Below are 16,890 nucleotides of genomic sequence, written 5' to 3'. Positions count from 1 at the left end.
AAATAAAAAATAAATCTTAAAAAAAAAAACAATATTTAAATATGGGCAATCAAGGCCACGTCTTGAAACTGAGAGAAATATTACAAGTCTTTTAGCAAAGACCTATGTTGCAAGAGTAAATAAAGCACTCTAATTCATACTCTATTCCTCCATCCTGTGGACCCTGGGATGGTTATGTTCAGTCCCCTCTACATCAGATGGGGCTTAGATCCCACATGGATAATGGATGCAATTCTCTTGCTTGCAGCTGTAGGCACTCTTAGCTCCCTGGTGTGGTGGTTGACCCTCTTCACCTCCCTGTCAGCTGGCCAGGGTAAGTCCAAGAAACCAGAGGGTAGGATTAGAGTGGACTTACTGGTGTTCTGCTGGGGAACTATTGTGATTAGTAAGGAAGAAATTGTAGTAGTGATGTGGAGAGGGTGGACACGGTGGCTGCTGATGGTAGGGAGACGGAATAAAAGACATGGTGTGGGAGCATTTTCAGGATTTGGAGTTGTCCTAGGTGGTGCTATAGGGATGGATGCTGGACATTGTGTGTCTTGTCATGGCCCACTGGGTGGACTGGGGGAGAGTGTGGACTACAATGTGGACCACTGTCCATGTGCTGCAGCGGTGCTCCAGAATATATTTGCCAGGTGCAGTGGATGTGCCACAATGGTGGAAGAGGTTGTTGATGTGGGAGGGGTGGGGTGGGTGGGGTAGGGGGTATATGGGTACCTCATATTTTTTGAATGTAACATTTAAAAGAAAATAAAGAAGGGAAAAAAAAGTAAATAAAGCAAAGGTGGAAATCATCAGTAACAAGTTATGGGTGAGGGTTACACAAGAACACTGGACTCCAACCAGAGGACTAATGCTCATAAAAAGACCTGGCTTGGCACCTTGGCAAAACTCTGGAAGAAAGAATAAATAAAATAATTTGAAAAGTAAAATCTTAATCATATGAATGTAGTTTTTAATGCTTTGCCACTTAAACCAATTAGATTAACTGCAAAACTACTAGTTCCAAAAAAGATAATATCAGAAGCAATCTTAGAGCTTATAAAATCATAAGTGTAATTTTTGTTTCATTTCTGTTTTCTCTTTGAATGGTTGATGAAGTGAGATTGAATAATATTTAGATTTTACTTAAATTTATGAACTTAGCAAAGACCATATAAGCTACCAAGTGCGAAGTATATAATTTTTGTCACAATAAATGCTACTGAAATTGACTTTAAAAAGTATTCTGATTTCTAGAATTTGCCAATCTCCATGGTGTAAACAAATTTACAAATTATTCAAGTATCTTTGCCAAATGATACCACACACAATGTTTCAATTTTTATTTTAAAATAAAATTGCATATTCAAATTCATTTTTGAGGATTCTGTGTGAACATCATCATATCACTCTCTTTCTTAAAAATGTAGCTCAATTCATATATCCTAACTAGACTGCAACACCAAAAGATGGAAATGGGCATGACAAGATTATAGTCAAAGAAAATTCATATGGGGAAACGGACTTTGGCCCAGTGGTTAGGGCGTCCGTCTACCATATGGGAGGTCCGCGGTTCAAACCCCGGGCCTCCTTGACCAGTGTGGAGCTGGCCATGCGCAGTGCTGATGCGCGCAAGGAGTGCCGTGCCACGCAAGGGTGTCCCCCACTTCCCCACGCGCAAGGAGTGCGCCCGTGAGGAAAGCCGCCCAGCGTGAAAAGAAAGAGCAGCCTGCCCAGGAATGGCACCGCCCACACTTCCCGTGCTGCTGACGACAACAGAAGCGGACAAAGAAACAAGACGCAGCAAAGAGACACCAAGGACAGACAACCGGGGGGGGGGGGGAATTAAATAAATAAATAAATCTTTAAAAAAAAAAAAAGAAAGAAAATTCATATGGACCCAGCATGTGTGCATAATTGTTATTTCTTCATTTGTACGGGCTTTTTTTTTCATTTAGCTATCTGGTTATGTATCCTAACTTTTCTTGTTTTACTAATGTCATTCAAATGTTTTAAATAATATACTTTCAGTAGTATATTTAGTGGGCTGGTAAACCGGCATTCTGAAAACAGCAAGTAAACAAAAAAAGACCTGATTTGTAGTGTGTGTGTATTTCCATGGTGTAAATATTCCCATTGTGGCAGTTTCAAGCTATCAACATGACGTCAATGAATGTGCACTTGGGAAGAAGTGCAAAGCACACCACAGTGAGGTGGTGCAGATTGGCTCCAGAATACCAATGTAATGAATAGACACTGCCTGAAGTTTATATTTATTAATAATCTATCAAAATATCTCAGGGCATTTTTGGTAGGTTCCAATATGTTTAAAGAAATGATGGCAAATAATTTTAGCATAAATAAAAATTTTAAGCAACAACAGGAAAACTATTAAAATATGAAATGACAGGACACTTTTTTTTCCCAAATAAATATTTTACTTAGAGTAAAAATAAGAGAGACTGTAGTACTTTATCATAAACATTGTTCATTATAAACAATGTCATTAAAAGTTTGTTAGTGAGTTTGGAAAATTCCAATGACCATATTAGCCGATTGGCAATTCAATTATGTATTTTGAGAACCCAGCTAGAATATTTTATTGAAAGAAAATCATGAAATACATTTTTATGGCCAATTAGCTACACCTGCAAAGTTCATTATTACTTTAAAAATCTTATGATATAATGAGATGAGAATATAGACAGATCGTACCCAGCAAAGAAGTTAGCAAACTTTTCTTGTAAAAAGTAAGTATAAAGAATAAGTATAGTGCTTTAGTAATAAATATTGAGAAAGCAGCCTTGTACAATATGTAAATTAACGTGCACAACTGTTTTCCAATAAAGCATTACTTCCAAAAATAGGCGATGGCTGGATTTGGCCTACTGACCATAGATAGTTTTCTGACCCCTGACCTTAGCAAGTCCCGAAGTATCTTCCCATGTTTTTTTAGCTACAGTTTCAGTATACTTTTTCTAGGAAATATTAATGACCAGATAACTTAAGTGATTTTTATAAAGTTGCCCCTGTTGGTAAAAATTTTTTGTGTGCTTCTTAATCAATGTATTTCCATTGCTAACAACTGCTAAAAAGGACAATGCAATTGAAAATAAAATGAATAGAGTTATGGACATATTTTTTTATATTACTATTCCAAAGTTTCACAATCAACACTAAGTAGAGAGGTTTACCCTAGTCAGCAAAGGAAAGGTTGTAAATTAAATTCAAATATATTTAATATTCGTACATTCATTTACTTTACTTTGAAATTATTTATTCTTACCTTCCACAAGTTTCCCTGTTTGTTCTGCACTTCCTCCAGGAAGAATCTTGGCAATATAGGCTCCAATCTCTCCACTATGTCCAGGAATTTCTTTACCACCCACAATTCTAATTCCTAATCCATTACCTGTATTAAAAATTAGCAGAATATTAGTAATAATTTAAGAATGGACACCAGTTATTACAAGCTATAAGGTGCACCAAAAAGAACTTTCAGATGGACTCTGGTATTAAAAAGTTAAATACAACTTTGGAACTGGACACCAATAAGAACAGTATATTTTAAAAACTTCAATAATAGTTGAGATAGGAATGTCTGAGATCTTGATAGGATAGATAATGATTAACCTGATATTAATACATATTTTTTAGTAACTTATTGAGTATTATCCTAAGTCTTTGCTTACTTTTCAACAGATGTTTTCTGGAAATGTGTCTGAGGATGTACTTTGTAGAAGACATTCCAAAGCATACAACTCACTTATGAGATTGTGGAGCCATTTATCTTACAGGAGAATGATAATGACAATCATAAATGGAGAAGACACAAAAACCAAATAAACATTTTATTGTAATTGATAAAGTAGGAACATGATCATAACTTATTATTATTCACTTTTTAGCCTAACTCATTAACTAGTATTGACTATGCACTAACATGGCACTTACTATAAAGCACAAAAAAATTACTCTTGACTGATAAATAACTTTGAAAACAGTGCCTTATTCCACAGAGCAGATTTTTCTGAAATGAGCCACATGGAATAGAGATGAAAATGATTATTAAGAGAAACTTAATTGAGAAAGATATAAGCTGTGGGTATTTTAAAATTTTTTAGGTCATTTAATACAAAGGAAGTGTAGACAGCATCAGATATATTTATTACAAATTTCAATGGTATTTAAAAATGACAATATTAAAAGCTTAATTCTTCACCTTTAAGGAAGACATAATTATCTTTAAATTAGAATTCTTCCCATTGAGTAATGTAAAAATTGTGAACTCTTTCAAAATCTCCACATTTTAAAAGCCAACTCTCTTCCAAATCCTGTGACTTTCTCACTTCACTTCTACTAAAATAATCCCTGTAGCCAGCATCTACAATGTTCAAACTTTAAACAAGCAGCAACATAGAATTATGGACCTCTTCTGCCATTGGTAATATGTTCCTTCTTTCAGCTGATGTAATACTACCAAATGAAATGTATTCCTTCCTTCCTTTCTTTTTTTAAATTCTTTTTAAAATATTGTTTTAAAAAGAAGCTTTAGATTACATAAATGTTACATAGAAATATAATGGATTCCCATATGCCCCTCCCACACTTTCCCACATTAACATCCTTCATTAGTGTGGTACATTTGTTTCAATTGATGAACCTACATTGAAGCACTGCCACTAAGCATGGACTTCAGTTTACATTATAGTTTACATTCTGTCCCGCACAATTGTGTAAGTTATGTCAAAATATACAATGACCTGTATCTATCACTGCAGTGTCATGCAGGACAAATCCAATATCCCAAAAATGTCCCCATATTACATCAATTCTTCCCTCATCTATCCTTCAGAACCTCTGGTGGCCACTGTCTTTACATCAATGATAAGAGTTCTTCCATTACTAGAATAATAAGAAGTCTATAATAGAATAAGAATAAGTCTACTTTAGTCCATGTTCATTCCCCAATCTTGAAGATGTGGGGATGGTGATGCCCACTTAGCTTCTAATTGAGAGGGGGCTTAGATCCCATGGGGGTAGATGGATGGACCTATTTTGTTTTCAGTTGCAGACACTCTCTGTTCCTTGGGATGGGCATTGTTCATCAGCATCTCGTTAGTTGTCCTGGGTAAGTCCAGTGAATTGGAGAGTAGGTGTTAGAATTCCGCTGCTTATTCCCTTTCTTTTACTTTCATTCCCTTCCTCTCTTTTACTTCCTTTCCTCCTTTCCTTGTTTTCCTCTTCTCTTACTTTCTTACCTTATGTCTTGTCCATCTTCTGCTTTTTGAGCAGGATAAGTGGTTCTTTTTTTGTTGTTGCAAACTTACATCAAATATTTAATGCCATATAAATCAGGATAAGTGTTCTTAAGGTTTAGTCTCAAAAGAACAATTTGTTATGTGCTCCTAGTTGTCCTGCTGTTGTCAATAGCTCATAGTAATCTCAAATACTAGAACATCCTAACCACTTATGGAGATTTTCGTGGTCCAGTGTTACTGATCTTGGAAGAGATTAATTTATGACACACATTAAATATAACTGGATAAATGCAGAACATAATCTATGATACGACTTTGCAAATCCTCAACTAAGACTGATTGGAGGGAAGCGGACTTGGCCCAATGGAGAGGGCGTCCATCTACCACATGGGAGGTCTGCAGCTCAAACCCTGGGCCTCCTTGACCCGTGTGCAGCTGGCCCATGTGCTGTGCTGATGCACACAAGGAGTGCCCTGCAAGGCAGGGGTGTCCCCCGCGTAGGGGAGCCCCACGCCCAAGGAGTGTGCCCCGTAAGGAGAGCCGCCCAGCGTGAAAGAAAGTGCAGCCTCCCCAAGAATGGTGCCGCACACACGGAGAGCTGACACAGCAAGATGATGCAACAAAAAGAAACACAGATTCCCGGTGCTGCTGTGAAGGATAGAAGCGGTCACAGAAGAACACACAGTGAATGGACACAGAGAGCAGACAACTGGGGAGAGGGAACAGGAGAGAAATAAATCTTAAAAAAAAAAAAAAGACCGATTGGAGACAGTTGATTATTTTCAAAACTATCCTTTAAGGAATTAACAGGATCAAGTCTACACAAAGGCAATTGAAAGATAAATAAAGAGTAGCAGAGGAAGAAACTTTTTTAAACCCTTCTCAATCATCAGGGCCCATCTAATAGCTTCACTTAATTGTTTGAGTGTAGTAAGGACATTTTAGAATTTACAAAGTGAGATTTTAAAAGTCTGACATAATTAAGAGTTATTCCTTGTAAATGTCTGTAAAAAATTTAGATTCTTAATCAAAGATTTGCTTTCACTTTCATGGATTAATCACTTGTGAGCTCTAATTCAACATGTAAACTCATAAATATTGAATTTCTTAGATAATTTCTGATGTAGTTGGTATATTCATAGCAATTTAAATTCACTGCAATTTAAATCTGGGCATTTTGATTTCACATTTCTATAGCTGTACCTTGATATTTTAGTATTAAATATAGAAAAATGATCAAAAATATTTCTATGAATATATAATATCCCACCTCAAACTTAGAAAGCAGTATGCTGATAAAATTTTGGGAAAATTAAGATGGAAAATTAAGTTTGAACTGAAATACAATACTTAGATCTAACTTGCCCTCAATAAGTGTTTAAAGCATCCTTATCAATTTATCATTATTAGCTTTTTGCAGTTTTTTAAATCAACATATAATCTCCCTTTGTCTCTTTTATTCCTTTTAGAAACACTGGTAAAATATTTCTTCAGTTGGTTCCATGAAAATTCACTCGCCTTGTTCTTGACCTCAGAGTACAGTACTGTAGAGTGACATCTAAACCACAGCATACTATGGTACAGCGACATGTAAACAAATTGTATAGAAAGCATAAGAGCTTTTCTAAAAATGAAAACAAAAAATTATAGCAATTTCATAATATATAAGTAGAATTGTTGTTAGGGAAGTCTTACAGAGATATTTAATTTTTAGAAACCTTTTAATGTAAGTTGGGAATATTTATAGGAAAGAGGTTGATGATAAATGTAGAAAAATTATTAAGAAAAAGTATTAGCTCTACTAACATTAAACTGCAAGATAAATGTATTGGTTTTTACAAGTCTCTATATATATCACAAATATTTGATAAATATTCTATTATGGATCCACTTTTAAAATAAACTGCATAATATAAACACAAGCCTATGAAGGAAAATATCTCGACATGTGCATTTAAATTTGCCTCTTAAATCTACTTTGTTTTACAATTTTATTAACATAATACATTAAACACTCTGGTTTATGAGATTTTAATTAGAGCATTAAGTTTGGACAAAATTCCAATTCTTAGGTTTTTCAATTCTTTCATATACTACATCTAAGCATCAAGGAAAAGCAACATTTTTATTAGTGAATGTACTATATTTTTTGGAAAGCAGTCTTTATATAGTGTTTATTTTTAGTAATAAAATTATTGCAAAATAAAGGTATGTGGCATAGTTTATTCATGTCATCAGCTGAACAAAAGAAGAAGGGAGATTATCTACACAAATATCAGTGCTTATGAAGTACTAAGGATAATGGAAAAGTCCCCAAAGGATAGTTCAATTAAATCTATTAATAGTAATTTACAATTTAATTTTACTCAAATAAGGCTGTGGAAGTTTATTTTCATAATTCTTTCACCTAATATTTTTTATGTTATAAATTAGCCATCTAAATATTTATAAAAATAAGCCAAATTTATATAAAAAAATCAAATAATTACCCTGTGTCCAATCAAATGCTACGTGAATACTCAGACATGAATTGAATACCTAAAGAACATTTCATGTGGCCAGATTATTTTTGCACTCCCAATTGAACCTGCTCTCATCAAAATCACTTTACTGTTGCTGAAGAAGGTAGTCACCATAGTTCAACAATTTCTGCCTTTCAGTATATATAGGGGAGTTTTTTTTCATTACAAAATGATTCGACACAATGAATTCTATTGAATAAAAATTATTATTATTATATGGAATGGACAAGAAATAGTACATGTTGTTAGATGATGAGGCAAGTTTTGTTAAACATTCCACTGAAATTGTGCTTCAAACAAAAATGAGCTGCTCTTATTTTATTCATTTTCATCCAATTTTCTATTATATCTGCTTTATTGATCTTTTAATTTTTCAAACATATCAAAATATACAAATTTGAGCACAAGGATTCTATTTGGTTTCTATTCCTTATACAAATATAATTTCATATTTGAAATATTTCATTTTTCTCAATCACTTTGATATCTTCAAGTATCTTGCAAATTCTTGGAAGCAGGTTTCCTGTCACAGGATTGATTTATATGTACCACATATGTCATATAAGGTGAATCCATATTCAATATTAAATATCTACTTGTTTATTATGGGAAAAAGGCCTTTAATATTGTAACTCTCTGTAATGCTGTATTACCTGAATAATTTTCAAGTAGATTTTAAAGTTCCAGAAGGTTCCAGAATTATATTTTTAGTATTACTTATTGAGTTAGAACATACGCATAATGCCATCTTTGAGAGATACTGAATATGATATATAGAATTATTCATGACCACATTCCATCAAGACTTTGAGGATAGATATCTCCCTAAATCATTTCTATTTGAAGTTTGCCAATTTTCATGGTAAACATCCATCATCAAGAAAAAAATATATTTGTATTTGGTAGAAACAGTTTTACTTTCAGAAAAAAAAAGTTTGTAAGTGCAAAGCAAACAAAATAGTGACTATTTTTCTATCTCAGATCCTTAAAATATTTAAGATTGTTCAATTATTTGCCTTGGATTGTTCCACATATGTATTGATTGCATATTGGAACAATATAGTATTAAACAGCTTATATAAATAAGATCATTATCAAAAATGTAAAATTTTCTGTGAGAAAATATACCCATTGATATATCAGGGCTCCTTTGCTCAGCTGTGTATATATGTAGTATATACATGTATGTAAATTTCCCCTCCCTTCAACAAAATGAACAAGGAATCCTGTCAGTACATGTGGTTTAGATTCCTATAGTATTTTAAGTTGTTCTTTAACACTTCTGCTTAGCTTCTTAGATATTTAGGTAAAACCTGAGAAAAACCACAACAATTAAAAAAAGAAAAACTTCCATCATGTATTAAAGAAGGGGCAGAGAGGAAAGAATTTTACAGCAGGATGATGGCAGAGTGTCTAAGTTGTAGTCACAACTAGTCACAAATTCTCTTTAGAATCGTGGGAATATCATAGTCTTTCTCAGAACCTTAATGGATTCATTTATGAAATATTGATAAAATATCTGGACTTTATTCTTCATATGGTTTTTCTCTCTTTTCAGCCTGTTTTATCCAATTATTTAGAATTGTTATTATGTCATTTAATCAGGATAGGGATAGAGGGAGAGTGTTAGGGTGCAAGCTTTCTTTTTTCAAGCATATGAAATCAAGATTATAATGTAATATTTAAACACCATCACTTATAAATATTGAGGTTGAAACAAATTTCAGTAAATTTATATTTTGTTTTATTTCATATGTATTGAATTAAATATTTAAAAATAAAAAAGACTGTACTATCAAAATTTTGTAGATGACCTAAAGAATCCCAGAGGAACATAAGATATATGTTTTGTTTCTCACAAAATCCTTTGTAAAAAGTTTTCAAAATTGCAATTAAATACAAAGAGCATAAAATAAATAAATCCTCTTTCTCAAAACGAACTCCATAGTAGGTCAAAACTATAAAAAACAACCATTTCACTGCTCTGTAAATAACTAAAGATAAAACAAGGTGGGAAGTAATTGTTCATGAGAAGCTACTGAACTCTGCATAAGAATAGTGTAAGTCTTGGTTCTGCTCGTCCTTCAGCTCTCCAGTTCAGTCACCATCACAATCCTACTATGAAAGAGCAGACCATGAAAACCAGAAGCTTGTTGCTGGGGGCTGAGTTGATTTAGAGTATAACACAGATAACCCATACATAGCACTAAAAGGAAGAGCCCTAGCTCTTTTAGCGTAAGAATGTGGTCCTGAATGAAGCAAATTTCAGAACTGTAAATAAGCTCAGGATTTAACTGGAGCTTAGGAAGAGAGAAAGACATAAATGGGATTGATAAACTTTCCACAAATCCCTGGCTGAATGGAGACTGAGCATATCCTTATCAGAGACCAGAGAAATCAAGCTATCCACACATATCTGGCCATCAGAAGACTATAGATGTACTGAGGAAATGAGAGAGATGGCAGTGGAAAGCAAAACCAAGGGGCATACTTGTCAACCAGTATATTTTATAACTGCCTGAACTTTGAATATGCTTCTCAATCTACATACTGCTCTATCAATAGATGGTAGAAGATTTATATGTTCATGATGCTTGATCAGAACCTCTGACCAATCATTGGCTGACCACTGAGCTATGATGTTATGAACTCCTAGGAGGCCAGCCATAAATATAAAACAAGACTAATGATAAAAAAGAAAACTGAACAGAGACATCAGTTTCCATACACCACACCATATATCTTATAAAGGACTTCCATCCAGAATGTATATAAACTTTTACAAATCAATAAGAAGTTAAACAACCCAAATAAAAATAGGCAAAATATATGATGAGACATTTCACAACAGAAGATATATGGATTTCTTAAAAGCCCATGAAAAGATGCTCAAAACCATTAGTGATTAGGGAAAGTAAATTAAACCAACAATGATATATCACCCACACTTACCCCCAAAGCAGACATTACTAAGTATTACAAGGATGTAGAGAAACTGAAAAACTGGGACAAATCCAATGTATAAATGAAATGCAGAATATCTGTTCAAAGGAAGACTATTCAACAATAAAAAGGAACAAATTACTGATATATGTTTCAACTCAGATGAACCTCAAAAACCCTTGCTAAGTGAAAGAACTAGATGCCAAGACTACTTATTGATTGATTCCTTTTATGTCAAATGTTCAGAAAAGACAATCTTCCAAACAAAAAGCAAATTGGTAGTTGCCTGCAACTGGGACAGGGCAGATGGAAGTGGAGATTGACTGTTAGTAGGCTCAAGGGAATTTTCTTGGATGATGGTAATATTCTAAAACAAGATTGTGCTGATGATAAGCAATTCCATAATTTACTAAAAGTTATTGATTTGTATAGTTACAATCAGCAAATTTTGTGATATGTAAATCGGGTCATAATAAAGCTCTTTATATAATAATAAAAAATATCTACTCACATTTGATATGCTACCAACTCAGATCCAGTGAGATCTGTCATAATTTGTATCCTGTTTCTGAAAGCCTAAAAAGAAGGTGGACTAATGAGGATAGAAAATGAGCTGCTAATTCTATTGAAGATACTGCTATCTTACAAACCTAAAGAAAATTCTTAATGTTCTTCACTATTACACTTGCTCATCAGTTTTTCTAGCCTTGCAGATGTAGCCAGTCCGTTATGGTACTGTACATAAGCAAATGGCTCTTTTAAAATCAGAAGAATTTCTTTGGCTTGTTTCAAACAGCTGTGCTTCTGGAGCCATATAAGATGGAGTTCTAAACAAAAAAAGAAAGAGACTCATTTCTTGAGCATTACATTTTGTTCTTTTATTTTTAAAATAATTTCACTCTAACAGAAGGTAAAATAACATTTATTGAAAGCATCAGTTTTTGTGCTAGGTTCACTTGCAATTATGTGAGATACATGGAGATGGTCTTATTTTGCAGAAAAACAAATTTATTCTTAAAATTTAAATGAATAGTGGAGCTAAATTCCAGTTTAGGTCTTTCTGATCCAAAACTCATTGCCTATTTTCTCCACTCTTCTGTTTTTGCTAGGTTGAATAAAGACTTTCAAAACCATTGTATGGTTGTTGATAAAAACCTACATCTTTGTAGTTTACAGGTTAAAAAAATTAAAGGATACATTTCCTAAAATTTAAGGACTATTTTATAGAATATTGCATGCAAGTGCTTCTCTCTACATATATTACAAAATTATAATAATGGTGGATATACATTTGTGTGTATACTTAAATATATATGCTTGTTAGAGGTTTCCCCTTACAAGGTTTGCAATGATTAACAGGTCATAAGGCTGTGACTCAATTCCAATTGATTGAGCAAGCTACAGCCTATGTGTGGGAAGGCAGCCCATCTCCCCCTAAGAATGAACAAAGGAGCCATATCACAGTGGGAATGGAGCAGATAAGGACCCTTACCCTTTCTGGTCTCAGGTGCCATCAATCCCTCTTGCATTTCAAGAATACCTTACCTCCTAGTCCACTACCCTATAGCCATACAAGGGAAGGAATTTGCTTTTACAGCCCCTTATTGGCTTCAGGATGTATTCAGTCTCTATCCCCCTCCCCATAGACTAACATTCTCCCGCCTTTTGATGTACTGTATAAATTTATAACTACTTCTTCCAGGGGTGGGCTGAAGTCTTTTCTTCAGACCTCCTCCATTGGGAGAGCTTCTTAATAAACTTCCTGCCTGCAACCATCAGTCTCCATGTCCCAGCGAGTGCTGTTTCTCTAACAATGCTTATGAACAAGAAAATGTTAAAAATTTATTGTTTTTTTCTCAGTTGTTTCAAAAATATTATAGTAATAATTATTTATACTTAGGTTCCTTTTATTAGATTACGAGTAAATTGAAGATCAGGGTCTTGTTTGTGATCATTATGCTAACATAGCATTCAAAAAAATGTAAGTCATACCATGAGTGCCCAACGAATGACCATTAATGAATAAATAATATAAAAAATATACACAATATGAATTATATAAACATTTTCAAAATGTATTTTTAATTGTATCAGGGTTTTTTCAATAACAGCAAAAATACTTTTTATTTTTATTTTTTAACTTCTCTGTAAATATCCTTAGAGCAACAGTTTCAAACTTTTTGGATCCGGTACCATTTATAAACTTAAATATTCCTGAGGACTCCAAAGAGCTTTTTTTGTTTGTGTTGGTTGTAACTATCTATATTTTCTCTATTAGAAGTTAAAACTGAGAAGCAAAAAAAAATCATTAATGAATTTTAAAAGTAACAATAATAAACCCATTCCATGTGTTTTAGTTTACCAGACTACTATAAAAATACCACCTATGGGTTGGCTTAAATAGGAATTTATCGGCTCATGGTTTGGAGGTTAAGAGAAATCCAACACTGAGGTATTATCAAAGTGATGCTTTTTCCCCAGAGTCTATAATATTCTGGGTTTGTTAGCTTGTATTCCTGCCTCTCATCACATGGAGGTGTCCTCTCCTTCATCTTCTAGTTTCTGTTAACTTCTCGCTTCTGGATCCTATCCATAGCTTTTTCTGACTTTCTTTCCCTTTATAAGGCCTCCAGTAGTCTGGATTTAGACCTAACCTCATTTAGTTGTGTCACACCTTAATTAATATTAAGAACATGTCTAAATTGGAGTATAAAATTCGATCTACCACTGTCCTCCCACTGTACTCCCAAAAGACATGTTCTTCCCACTTGGAAAATACATTCACTCAATCTCAATATCTCAAAAACCTTAAGTTATTTCATTAACAATTCTAAGTCCATCAGTTATAGGTGTGGTTGACCTTGTGACAAAATTCTTCTCCATCTGATGAACTTGTGAAACCTAGAGAAAAGTTATTTGGTTCCAAAATGCAATGGTGGGCCAGGCATATGACAGAATTCCCATTCCAGAAGGGAGAAATTAGAAACATGACAGGGGTCTGTGGTTCCAAATAAGTCCAGAATCTAACAGAGCAAACCCCATATCTCAAGGTCTGAGAGTCATCTGTAGAGCAATACTGTATCCTCTGGGCCTGCTGGAGTGCTAGCCCCATCCTTTTTCAGCTCTTGTCAGTGGTCACAATCTCCCAGAATACTTGGAGGTAGGCCCCACCCTCTCCAATCACACAGTTGCAGTTTATCTGTGTCTGAAAATGGCCCCACTCAACATGGTTTGGAGTGGTGAACAAATTCTCCCTAAACACCTGGGAATAGAACCCCATTCTCTCCAAGCTTTAGGGTGGTGACTGAACTACACACCTGCCCTTTCCACACATGTAACCTCTCTTTTGACCAGAAGAGATCTTTTCAGTGCAGACCTCAGCTCCATGGTTCTGCTCTTAAAGTCATTCTTCTTTCAATTCTTTGTACCTTTCAGTCCAGACTGCTGGTGCTTCTGTTTATACAAATTTCTCAAAAATCTTATCAGCACTGTGTGCAGATCAAGGGGTTTCAAACCATCAGACAAAAGGACTTTCTGCATGTCCTACCTGGATAACTGCAATTCTAATCCTGACTTCCTCTGAAATGGCTGACTGTATCCACATTCTGCTATACCCTCCTTAGCAAAAAAGGTTGTTCAGGGTTTAACTGAACATGAAGTCCTGTGGCAACTCACTTTCCAGAAGCTCTATCAGGGAAGGCCCCAAATAGAGCTGCTTCTGGACCTGGTTTCAGAGCATACAATCTGGATAGGCTGAGAATTTTGCAAATCATCAATTGCTGGTTTCATTGTGCTTAACAGCTCTATCCTCAGTTAAATTCTTTCCTCTCTCATTTTACTATAAGCATCAAGGAGAAAGCAGGCTGCATCATAAACACTTAGCTTACATATCTTCTCAGCTAAATATTAAAGTTTATTGCTTACTAGTTCTGCCTTTCATTTGACATCAGAACATAATTTTGTCAAATTCTCTGCTACTTTATAACAAGGATCACCTTTTTTCCAGCTTCCAATAACACATTCATAATTCCTTTTTAAGGCATAACCAGAAGTATCTTTAATGTTCATATTTCTACCAATAGGCTCTTTGAAGCAAACTAGACTTTTTATGTAAAGCACCTTCAACATTGTTCCAGCCTCTACCTATCAGCCAATTCCAAACCCATTTCAACATTTTTAGATATCTGTAATAGCAGCACCCCACTTCCTCATACCAAATACTATTTTATTTTCCAGGTTACTACGACAAATACCATTCAATGTACTGGCTTATAAAAAGGGGGGGGAGGGGCGGGATTTATTGGCTCACTGTTTTGAGGCAAGGGGAAGTCTAAAATCTAGGTGTCAGCAAGGAAATGCCTTCTCCAAAGTCTGTAATGTTCAGTGCTGGTTGCCAGTGATACTCAGGTTTCCTGGCTTGCATTCCTGCCTCCCATCACATCGCAATGTCCTTTCCTTTCTCTTCCGGGTTCCATTGATTTCCTGCTTCAGGACCCAACTTATGACTTTTTCTGACCCTGCCTTCCAGATTCTTTGACTTTTTAAGACCACCAATAATACAGATTGAGACCCAACCTCTCAGTTGGGACACATATTAATTTAAATAACATCTTTAAGAGATCCTATTTATAATGAGTTCACATCCACAGAAATGCAATTAAGATTAAGAATATATCTAAATTGGGGTACATAATTCAATCTACCACAGCATGTTCACATAAATCACATATTTTATAAATATAACTGTATTTTACAAAAAAAAAAAGGAATGAGGAAGATAGCATTGTTTTACATTTTTGCATATTTGTTTGATATTGGGTTTACTGTAGGACAACTGAATTCTTATATCTGATTCTGAATGTCATCTGTTGTGATGTCATACATGACGTAGTCTCTGAAAAGCTCTACTGTATATTCACCAGAGAATCAAAGTGAAAGAGGCAAAAGATATCTTAGCATTATTATAAAAATAGATTTTACTTTGTAGGTTCTCTGAAAGAATCTCAGGGCCCATGAGGGTTCCCCTGCCCACACTTGGAGAATCACATGGGGGAAAAAGATAAATAACCACTTTTTATTCCTAAATCAATATCGAAATGCTTTTTGTTTCCAAAAAATAAAAATAAAATTTCTTCTTTCATTTTTTTTATTCCCTCCCCCCTGCCCATCCCGCCCTGGGCTTGCTTGCTGCCTGCTCTCTGTCTCCATTCACTGTACATTCTTCTGTGTGTCTGAATTTATTTTTATTTATCCCACGCCCCCCCCCCCCCCCTTGCAGCTTATTTGCTGTCTGCTCTCTGGGTCCATTCACTGCATGCTCTTCTATGTTTTCACTTGTCTCCCTTTTTGTTGCATCACCTTGGTAGTAAACGGGAACCCAACTGATTGAGCCACAGCTGCTTCCCTCTTCTTTCATTTTGTGAGGTGTGCTTGTTTTATATAATTATTATATAACTATTTTTAATGCTACATCCAGATAATAGACCCATGAAAGTTTTATAAAAGATGTATAGTATTTATACTTTCAAGGAATTTATATAACCACGATGAATATTGGTTAATGCCCATTTTCCACTCTGTTCGGGAGAGCAGACACACTATTTTATTCTCAACTCCTTCCTTACATTTTTATCTATTTTACAAAAGCATTTAAATTATTAGCGTAGATAACCTTTACACTATTAGTGAAGATATGGCATGAGAAACATATGGGAATTAAAAATTACGGAAAATTTCATACATATAAAAAAGTAGTGACAAGACTACGATAAACCCAAAATAGTTATTCTCTCAGCTCCAATAATTATCAAACGATGGTCAAGTCTGTTTCAGTTATACTACCTCCCATTCTATCTACTTAGATAATTTTGAAGTAAATCCCAGATAAGATGTCTCATCTACAAATATTTCAGGATATATTTCTAAAAGATACACTCTCAATTAAACACACTTAGAAATACACTAAAAATATCTTAATCATAATTAACAATAACAAAAAAAAATCCTTACTATTACCAAATATGTAAGTCAACCAAACTAGGTTTTTGCTTGGACAGTAAATGACATTGGAACTACTATTTCTCAAGGATAGTTATTGCTGTATAGGACTTGCATATATCTGTATTTTAAACAATTCAAAGTAATAAAGGTTTATTTGAAAAATTTAGTATGGGAATATCTTT

At 34.4% G+C, this 16,890-nt stretch overlaps 1 protein-coding gene across 1 annotated transcript in view; it reads right to left on the bottom strand.

The window, feature by feature from the left end:
* PCLO (piccolo presynaptic cytomatrix protein) overlaps nucleotides 1–16,890 on the bottom strand; it is a 376,758-nt gene that overhangs the window by 116,411 nt on the left and 243,457 nt on the right. Inside the window, exon 10 of the mRNA XM_071215189.1 lies at nucleotides 3,269–3,394. Within this exon, the coding sequence (XP_071071290.1) occupies nucleotides 3,269–3,394 (126 nt within the window). The remainder of the gene's footprint in view (nucleotides 1–3,268; nucleotides 3,395–16,890) is intronic.

This window comes from Dasypus novemcinctus, chromosome 5, assembly GCF_030445035.2.
Source record: "Dasypus novemcinctus isolate mDasNov1 chromosome 5, mDasNov1.1.hap2, whole genome shotgun sequence".
NCBI lineage: Eukaryota > Metazoa > Chordata > Mammalia > Cingulata > Dasypodidae > Dasypus > Dasypus novemcinctus.
Note: the sequence above shows the minus strand (reverse complement) of the source record. Positions and strands in the feature narration are given on the sequence as shown.